General features: G+C 39.8%; 1 protein-coding gene across 6 annotated transcripts in view; it reads right to left on the minus strand.

Annotated features, from left to right (window-relative positions):
• The window catches only part of gabbr1b (gamma-aminobutyric acid (GABA) B receptor, 1b), a 580,862-nt gene that overhangs the window by 52,177 nt on the left and 517,724 nt on the right, over positions 1 to 10,961 (minus strand). For all 6 annotated transcript variants that reach the window (XM_061966778.2, XM_061966776.2, XM_061966777.2 and 3 more), the window contains one exon: positions 4,465 to 4,558. In XM_061966778.2, the coding sequence (XP_061822762.1) occupies positions 4,465 to 4,558 (94 nt within the window). The remainder of the gene's footprint in view (positions 1 to 4,464; positions 4,559 to 10,961) is intronic.

Raw genomic sequence — 10,961 nt, forward strand, 5'->3', positions numbered from 1 at the left:
GTTCTATATGTTATAGTTATTTGAATGACTCTTACCATAATATGTTACGTTAACATACCAGGCATGTTCTCAGTTGGTTATTTATGCGTCATATAACGTAAACTTATTCAGCCTGTTGTTCACTATACTTTATTTTAAATTGCCTTTCAAATGTCTATTCTTGGTGTTGGGTTTTATCAAATAAATTTCCCCCAAAAATGCGACTTATACTCCAGTGCGACTTATATGTTTTTTCCCTTCTTTATTATGCATTTTCAGCCGGTGTGACTTGTACTCCGAAGCGACGTATACTCCGAAAAATACGGTAATTGTATTGTAAATCCTATTTGGAAAATAAAATATATCTAATCTTATAACTCTGAATTTTGTTTTTTACAGTATTTTATTTATTGAGATTGTTCTATCGAGACTCGTCTCCCAGTTCCTGCTGCTGAAAAACATCCCCACAGCATGATGCTGCCACCACCATGCGTCACTGTAGAGATGGTATTGGCAACTGATGAGCGGGACCTGGTTTCCTCCAAACATGGCGCCTGGCATTCACACCAAAGAGTTCAATGTTAGTCTCATCACACCACAGATTTTGTTTCTCATGGTAGAGTGTCTTTTACGGTGCATTTTGTCAAACTTTTTACTAAGAAATGGCTTCCGTCTGTCTTCTTTACCATACAGGTCTGATTAATTGATTGCTGCGGAGATGTTGTCCTTCACTGCAGCAAGGTTTTACTCTCTCCACAGAGGAATTCTGTAGCTGACGGAGTGACCATTGAGTTCTTGGTCACCTCCCTGACTAGGCTAAGATGAATGCAGCAATGTACAGAGAAATCCTGGACGAAAACCAATGCTTCCCATCCAATCTTGAGAGGTGCTGCACAGAGGAATGGGCAAAACTGCCCAAAGATCAGTGTGCCGAATTTGTGACATCATATTCGAAAAGACTTTAATTATTGCCAAAAGTGCATCAACAAAGTATTGAGCAAATGCTGTGAATACTTATGAACAAATGATTTAAGCAATATTTAAAACATTTTTATTTTTTATAAATTTACAAAATTAAAAAAACTAAAACCTTTCACATTGTCATTATGGGGTATTGTCTGACGAATTTTGAGGACAAAAGTGCATTTATTCTATTTTGAAATAAGGCTGTAATACAAAAACATTTTCAAAAAGTTAGGCACTGTGAATACTTTCTGGATGCACTGTATGTTTATATGCAGCAGTAAAACAGTTCTGTTGGATTAAATGCTGTCCACTATCAAAACAATGGAGGAAACAATTACAGTATTTGATCTCCTGCTGATTTTATCATTTACACTCTTTTAAAAAACATACAATACACATATTTTGTTTAACTGAAAGATTAAATATATGTCAAACAAATCAAGAAAAAACAAAATAAATTACATTTATTTTGGATACATGGTATTCGATCCTGGGATAGCGTGGCGCAGATGGAAGAGTGGCTGTGCCAGCAACCTGAGGGTTCCTGGTTCAATCCCCACCTTCTACCATCCTAGTCACGTCCGTTGTGTCCTTGAGCAACACACTTCACCCTTGCTCCTGATGGGTCCTGGTTAGCGCCCGCCATCAGTGTGTGAACGTGTGTGTGAATGAGTGAATGTGAAAATAGTGTCAAAGCGCTTTGAGTTCCTTAAAAAAAAAGGTAGAAAAGCGCTTTACAAGTATAGCCCATTACCATTTACCTTAAGCAAAACATGATTTACAGTAGTAATTGGCGGCGAAGCCAGCAAAAAGCAATGCTAGACCATTAAAGAGGTTTTGTACGCATCTCGGGGGATTTTGATCTGCTCTTCACAGATACTTCCCAAATCGAGCCCTTTGCTCAGAATTTCAGCCTCCTAAACAGATTTTCTGTGGGATTAAATTCTGGAGACTGGCTTGACCTTAATGTGCTTCTTCTTGTGCCACTGCCTTGTTGCCGTGTTTTGGGTCATCGGCCATCTTCAGTATTGTGGTTGAGACCAGGAGGTTCCCGTCAGAGATTCTGTGCCCTTGGCAGTAAATGTTTCCACTTACTGTACACACGGGAAGGATTGATGGTGTTTATGGGGTAATTTTTTTTAATCTGGTTTCCAACACAGTGAGTCGAGTTGATGCCAAAAAGCTCAACATTTTTCTTCTTGACCACATCACATTCTCCAGGGCTTTCTCTGACTCATTCAGGTGTTGACAGGCCTGTAGATGCATCTTTGAGAATATAGGGACTTTGCGAGCCCTGCAGGATCTTATTCCATCACAGCAAAGTGTGTTACTCATACATCTCTTGTTGACTTGTGGTCTTATCTCCTTTGAAAGCATTAGCAAGTTTTTCCAGGGCACCTTTGTCAAAATCAGCCTTACCCCAAAAGCAGTAAGGGGTTTTAGGTATGAGCCACTTGGGAATTGCCCAGCGTGGCATTTGACAGGGAGCGCCATGAGGGGGAAAAAATCCCTCATCTGTTCAGATAAAATGAATGAAACTGTACATGGGTGTTAAGTGTTTTTGTTTTATTATTTATCAATGCATGGTGCAATCATATGTGCCCAATACGTATTATTTATTGCTATTTTTTTAAGTTTTTCATTGCGTTTGACTTTTGTTGCCGTATGTAAAGTGGCAGCTGGTTGCAGCAGCTCTGAGTTCTTTTTTTATCCTCCTTTAATGTTTATCCCTTGTTTTTTCACCTTTTGGTATAAACCCTTTCTGGACTGCACAACCAGGGGTAGCACTTTCATGACTTTTGGGCTACTTATAATACTTTCTTGTGGACCTTTTGAATCTGCACTGCAACCACATAATGTCCCTGTTGTGGGATGAATAAACGTGTATCCTATCCCATCATAAAAACAAACCAATGAGACATGATGAGAGATTATCATCACAACTCAACATTCCTGTCAATTTAAACACGGAAGTGAGGATGTGAGTGGGTGACATAGAGACACTTTATTTTCCGGACTACAAAACCGCATCCACAAAATTTTAGAAGAAAAATATATTTTCCATATGTTACCCGCACCGGACTGTAAGCCGCAGCTATATGCGTTGTGAAATTAGATTTATTTACATACCTTAATTGTTTTCAAACAGTGTCAGTAAAACGGCTGATCAAACAAAACAGAAGTCATCATCCCAGGCCCATTAGCTGCGGAAGCTAGCGCTCCAATCAGCTAAACAGACTGAATAAGTCCACAGTGATGTTTTGGTGAATTTATGAAACTGGAACAATACAAACAGAGTGCCATCATAAATTAATAATTCTAACGTTGACACTTGTAAACGTATCAGCATATTAGCTAATGATAAAGACACCAGCTTCATTACATTACAATAGCACATACAAATATGCATGAAAACACTCCTACAAACATCACAAATGGGACTGTTTAGAATGTATGAATTGTTTTAGTTATATTGTAAAGTTAAAGTTAAAGTACCAATGATTGTCACACACACACACTAGGTGTGGTGAAATTTGTCCTCTGCATTTGACCCATCCCGTTGTTCACCCCCTGGAAGGTGAGGGGAGCAGTGAGCAGCAGCGGTGGCCGCGCCCGGGAAACTTACAAACGTTATTTGGAGTGATGAATGAAGAATCGCTATAGACGACGAGAAGACGAACTTCCGGTTGAAAGCACTAAACAGAACAAATTACTGGAGACGTGCAACCCGCAGCAACTGCAGTAGGCAACCTCGTTCAAAAGATGGCGCCATCGCACATACACTAACACAACCTTTCAGTGTCTGTTGATGACAACTTGTTGAATTATGGCCATTAGTGAAGAAAAATCTGTAAATTAGCCGCTCCATTTTATAAGCCGCAAGTTTCAAAGTGTAGGAAAAAAGTAGCGGCTTATAATCCGGAATTTACGGTACATTATGTACGAATATGGCATTGATGTATTTTTATGTCTTGTCAGTTAGAGGTGGTTGGTATAGGTTGGTCTTTGAGGAGAATTAGCGCCCTGTACTGTATCTTGTATTTGTTCCATTTTTTTATTATTGTGCCCACAAAGTTCCATACTGAAGAACATTTGTGCTGACTGGAAAGGTTCAAATACTTACTGGATTCCACTTTATACAAATAAAAATAAAAATAATGAATTATACATAATAAAATAATAATACAAATAACTTGTATCTAATGTTTTTCTATAGATTTGTGTTGATAGTCTGTTTTTGGAGTCCACAAGGTGACTTAGTGGTTAGCATTTAGGCCGCACAGTCAGGAGACATGAGTTCGAATGTACACTTGGGCATATCTAGCACTATAATAAATAAACAAATACATAATCTCTCTGTTAAAAAACTTTCCATCAAGTCATGTATTTAATAATCGGGATGACTTACAAAGTCAGCAGGAGACCCCATTAATTTTTTTACTGTACTGTTTGTTCAAACACAGACATTGAGGCACAGAGAAGAATATAAATTGTAACATATACAACAATTCTACATACCCAGCCAGGTGTTCATCTTTTCAGAGCTGCAGTGCTCCAATAATGGTTGGATCAAAACATCCTGGTCTCCTTTTGGGGCTTCTCGGGTGAATTTCTGCTTATAAGCAACAACAGCACATATGTTAAAAAAGCTGAAAAAAATGAATAATGAAAATACAGTCATATTAATTAGAGTAATGTCAAAATATTACACTAAATAAGCACAGTGGTACGAGAGTACAAGTTTTTGGGGAGATGAGTGGCCTCTCGGCTACTGTTGTAAATTGGGGTTACGAGCGTCTTTACCACTAGTTTGCATAGCAAATGCCACAGTGAACCTCACAAGATGCGGCCAAGACATTCGGTCTTATTCGCTAGCATTAGCTAAAAGCCCGAGATCGACATAACTTTGTGTTTCCAAACCATGGGAATGAAGATTGTGAAGGACAGATTAAAAAAAAAACACATCAAAAACGTTGGTGAAACAGTTTGAGCGTAGCACTGCCAGTCTGCGTCATACTGAAGCAGAATGAGTCAATAAAGCCAGCCAAGGACATTTGAATAAAATATAAATAGCGGACATTTCTTTGTGAAATCTGGAGAAGCTGTTGATGGCGTGTAGCTTAAAGGAAATATCGTAAAATAGGGATGTCCAAACTTTGCTTAAGCATAAATTAAAGCAAGCTATATAAGAACTAAGCCTGAACAACAACACTTACGTTTCAACTGTTATTTACACTAAAGAAAGTATAAATGATTAAATATTAAATATTAATATATTAATATTTGCGCTGTCCTCAAATCTAAACATCAGACATGGAAATGATCAGCTGCACTCTCGACGCAATTGACAAAATCTTTTCGACGAGGAAAAGATGTTCGGGGGAGCCTGGCTGCCCTGATGGAACCATTGCTGCGGGGTACGTGAGAGATTCCTGGGATAAATGGAGAATCATGTGCCTCTCAGTCCTTTCCATCGAGGACGTGGAAGACATCTACCTATTTGGAACCGTGATCGGGGGGCACATGCTGATTGGGCTGGGCATTGCTCTGGTGTATCGTCAAATTCGTAAGACGATGGCAGCCACTCAAGGAGCTGTCGTTGTCGTGATTAAATGTAACGTGTTTGTGTGCATTGCATGGAGGTTTTTTCCCACTCCAGACTAGGCCCCCTTAGGAGCCCAGTCTAGATTGTATTTTTTTACTCATCTTCTTCCGCAGCGTTTTACCTTTTTCTTATCTTTTACGGGGCGCCTAAGGCGACCCATCAGCGTTCCTGTTCTGTAACCCTGTACACTATTTGTTTGTCTAATCTTGAACGGGTTTGTGCTGACAACATAGTTTCGTTGTACTTGTGCAATGACAATAAAGTCCTATCCTATCCTAAATGTGTCCTGTGAAAAAACGTCCAACCGGAACTCTCTAATAATTAAAGTTCCTTGGGTGAATAATGTAAACTCACTACACCGGTATGTTTTAGCGCTTTCATGACAAGTTTACTGACAGATATAAGTAAGAACTTTACACTACTTTATATTAGAAATGGCAACAGGGGAGGATGAATGTCACATAAGAGGATAGAGAAAAAGAAGAAGCTTATCGACTACGGAGTCAGCACAGACTACAAAGGCGGACATGCGCAATTTTTCAAGATTTATGCAGATCCCAAATACAGATCAGCAGGTACTAGAAGGTAAGAAAAGTTGCTTTTGCATAATATTGTGAAACAAAACGCTAGATAATATGTCTTACCTTATACACAGACCATAATAATACTCCATATGTTTAATGCGCCGACAAGCCATCAAGCGGTGCGGCTTCATAGCTTATCAAAGTCGTACTAAAACATGTTGATAGATTCTTGAGTGCCGTGTGTAATGTTCTATATTTCCAATGGAACGTATAAAATGTTGGTGTTGTTTACTTGAGTCATATTGCATTCTACATGTATCTCTTGTGTGTGAGACTGCCATCATAGTGGAGTGTACACGTATCTCTTATTTTGACTGCCATCTACTGGTCACACATATTTTACCATGTACCTAATAAAATTGCTTCGAGGTGGGTAAGCTCAACCAAATGTATTCCTTACATTAGGCGCACCAGGTTATAAGGCGCGCTGTCGAGTTTTGATAAAAAAAAAGATTTTAAGTGCACCTTATAGTCCGGAAAATACGGTATGTGAAAGTCTGACTCCAACCTCGGTTTATTTATCTGACTGCCTCCTTAACGTTTTGTAATCAATCAGAAACATCAAACAAAGATAAAATTCGCCAAACATGGGGAAGTGTTGAGAGTTTTGCATACTACGCATCATGCTTCGTAATGGAATTAGATGGGTGTAATTTTGAATTAGGTATGGTGATTAGACATTTTGTGTAATATCCACATAGTTCAGTGGCCAGGTGACATTGTGTGGCACATGTTTGTTACTTTGATGTGTGCCTTTTTCATTATTTGCACCATAGGTGGGAACAGTTGTTTGGGTTGTTACATATAAATGAATGCTATGCTCTGGGATTTGTAATCTAATATAGTACACACTTCCGTAAACATTTACCCATTGAGAGAGATACATGTGCGGTGTATTATCTCTGATGTTATTAAAACAAAATTATCAGACATCTCGCAGACCACATTGAACACCCCGGCGGGCCGGACATGGTCGTAGTTTGGGCACCTCTGCCTTAGAATTCCGCTCTCCAAGGTAAATGCTGTACATAAGTGTTTTTCGAACTGTGGTACGTGTACCACTAGTCAGAGCCGTGTAAAGAAAGAGTATGACCAAATCGGTTTCAAAGTTGGCAGCAAAATGGCGCCCTGTAGTCACGTGAGAGGCTTTTGATCAATCATTTAGGAGATTCTCAGGCCATTCTGATTGATCAAAAGCCACTGACATTTTGCTGCCAACTTTAAAACCGAGTCGGCCATACTCTCTCTATACATGGCTCTGGGACTGTGGTTTGCAGTGATACGCCAAATAATTGCTTAATTTAGGGTTCCCTAAACTACAGCCCGCAGACTGTCTAAAGTTTTTTTAAACATGAAACTTGATACATTGCAATAGTGTTACCGCCTGATGTATAAAGTCAATAGCGATTATTATTGATCATGTGCATTACACATAAGTGCAGTGTGCACAGACTCCATATAAAGTGGGGCAAAAAAGTATTTAGTCAATCACCAATTGTGCAAGAGGGGAGAGACCTGTAATTTTCATCATAGGTATACCTCAACTATTACAGACAAAATGAGAAAAAAAATCCAGAAAATCACATTGATTTTTAAATAATTTATTGCAAATTATGGTGGAAAATAAGTGCTTGGTCAATAAAAGTTAATCTCAATACTTTGTCATATACCCGTTGTTGGCAATGACAGAGGTCAAACGTTTTCTGTAAGTCTTCATAAGGTTTTTACACACTGTTGCTGGTATTTTGGACCATTCCTCCATGCAGATCACCTCTAGAGCAGTTGTGTTAGAGCTGTTGCTGGGCAACAAGGACTTTCAACTCTCTCCAAAGATTTTCTATGGGGTTGAGATCTGGAGACTGGCGAGGCCACTCCAGGGCCTTGAAATGCTTCTTACAAAGCTACTCCTTCGTTGCCAGGGCGATGTGTTTGGGATCATTATTGCTGATAGACCCAGCCATGTTTCATCTTCAATGCTCTTGCTGATGGAAAGAGGTTTTCAATGAAAATCTTACGATACATGGCCCCATTCATTCTTTCCTTCCTTAACACCAGACCTGGGCATTCTGCGGCCCGCGGGCCACATCCGGCCCTTTGTGCGTCCCTGTCCGGCCCGCGTAAGGCCAATCATAAATTACAAAAAAGATTTTAAAAAGTATCTATGTCGAGTGTGCAATACAACGGTGCTGCTTTTGTTTTGAAAAGCGTTATTTGTATTACTTCCGTGTGGACGTATGCGAGTGAGTGAATGTGAACAGCGGCAATCACAAATTACAAAATAAAGTTTAAAAAACATCTATGTCGTGCGCGCAATACAACTGTGCTGCTTTTATTTTGAAAAGTGTTATTTATGGGCGTATGTCCGGGTGTAACCTGTGAGTGAAGGTGCATAGCGACAAGTGATGAGACGCTAAAAAGAGAAAAGTTGATGACGAATGGTGTGTTTCCAACAAGACATGGACTGACAAGTATTTCTTTACATAAATTAAAGGTAAAGCCGTGTGCTTAATGTGTGGTACACAGCTTGCTGTGTTTAAAGAATATAATTTGAATCGCCACAACACAACGAAGCACGAGGAAAAATAACGGAATCTGTCTGATAAAGCGCGCGCAAGGGAGGCTGATGCGTTGATGGTAAAACTGCAAACCCAACAAGGACTTTTTGCCATATTTCACACCCCCAGAATGCAGCCGTGAGGACAAGTTTCGTCATTTCTCACAAAACCGCCAGAAAAAGTAAGGCGTTTTCTGACGGAGAGTTTATTAAGGAGTGCTTATTGGACTCTGTTGCGCTGATATAACAGGTGTTGTGCCGGATAATGCAGCCCCGACGTAGAATGCACCCCCTGACGGGAGTGTTATGTCAACTGAAGCCCACACTTAAAGTTTCCACGTGCAAGATTGAATCTATTTAAAAAAGTTATTTAATAAGAAGCCAAAAGTGCAAAAACAATAATGTTCGTGTTGGAGGAGTTGTGAATGAATGAAATATGAAATCCGTGCTGCAATCTGCAGGTGTACCTAATGTTGTGGCCCAGCAGCGACTGCAGCACGGGTTTCATATTTCATTCATTCACAACTCCTCCAACACTGTTGTATTGTTTTTGCACTTTTGGCTTCTTATTAAATAAATTTTTTAAATAGATTCAATCTTGCACGTGGAAACTTTAAGTGTGGGCTTTAGTTGATATAACACTCCCGTCAGGGGGTGCATTCTACGCCGGGGGTGCTTTATCCGGCACAACACCTGAAACTTTGACTGTTTTTCGCTGGCTTTGGATGAGAGCTGTGATGTACGTAACACCGCCCAGCTGCTCATCTTCTTACGTGGGATAACTGCTGACTTTCAAATCACGAAGGAGCTGGCAGCCATGCAGTCAATTAAAAGGGACAACAACAGGTAATGACTTGTTCACATAGGTAAATGCGTGTTTGGACATGTTAGGACAGAAATGGGACAAGCTGGCAGGTGTGACAACAGATGGTTGTCCAAATCTGACGGGGAAAAATGTTGGACTTTAAATTAACCCTGTGCAGAAATTGACATTTTTGCATTGTATTGTACATCAGGAAGTGTAGTGTAAGACAGTGTTAAAAATAAAACCATCAAAAGCAATCTGCTTTTGTATAAAGTTAAGTTAGGTTAAATGAAAGTATTATTAATATTATTATTAATTATTATTATTATTATTATTTATCTTACGGTATATCAAAAATAATATTGAGCAAAATTTAATTGAAATATTGTCGATGTGGCCCTCCAGCAGTGCTCGGGTTGCTCATGCGGCCCCCAATAAAAAGTAATTGCCCACCCCTGCTTTACACGGATCAGTCCTCCTGGTCTCTTTGCAGAAAAACAGCCCCAAAACATGATGTTTCCACCCCCATGCATCACAGTAGGTATGGTGTTCCTTGGATGCAACTAAGCAATCCTTCTCTTCCCAACACAACAAGTTGAGTTTAAACCGAAAAATTTATATTTTGGTTTCATCTGCCCATATGACATTCTCCCAATACTCTTCTGGATCATCCAAATGCTCTCTACCAAACTACAGACTGACCTGGACATGTACTGGCTTAAACAAGGGGACATGTCTGGCACTGCAGGATTTGAGTAGTGTGTCACTGATGGTAGCCTTTGTTACTTTGGTCCCAGCTCTCTGCAGGTCATTCACTAGGTCCCCCGTCTGATTCTGGGATTTTTGCTCACCGTTCTTGTGATCATTTTGACCCCACGGGGTGAGATCTTGCGTGGCGCCCCAGATGGAAGGAGATTATCAGTGGTTTTGTATGTCTTCCATTTTCTAATAATTAATCGATTGTAGCTGAGATAGGCTCCAGCGCCTGCCGCGACCCCGAAGGGAATAAGCGGTAGAAAATGGATGGATGGATAATCCCACAGTTGATTTATTGACACCAAGCTGCTTACCTATTACAGATTCAGTCTTCCCAGCCCCTGGTGCAGGTCTACAATTGTGTTTCTAGTGTACTTTGACAGCTATTTGGTCTTGGCCATAGTGGAGTTTGGAGTGTGACTGTTTGAAGTTGTGTCAGGTGTCTTTTATAATGATAACGAGGCCAAACAGGTGCCATTAATACAGGTAACGAGTGGAGGACAGAGGAGCCTATTAAAGAAGAAGTTACAGGTCTGTGAAAGACAGAAATCTTGCATGTTTGTATGTGACCAAATACTTACTTTGAAGAGGAATTGACCAATTAATGAATATAAATCCTACAATGTGATTTCCTGGATTATTTTCCCTCAATCTGTCTCTCATTGTTGAAGAGTACCTATGATGAAAATTACAGGCTTCTCTCATCTTTTT

The sequence above is a fragment of the Nerophis lumbriciformis genome, linkage group LG11 (assembly GCF_033978685.3).
Source record: "Nerophis lumbriciformis linkage group LG11, RoL_Nlum_v2.1, whole genome shotgun sequence".
In the NCBI taxonomy this organism is placed as follows: domain Eukaryota; kingdom Metazoa; phylum Chordata; class Actinopteri; order Syngnathiformes; family Syngnathidae; genus Nerophis; species Nerophis lumbriciformis.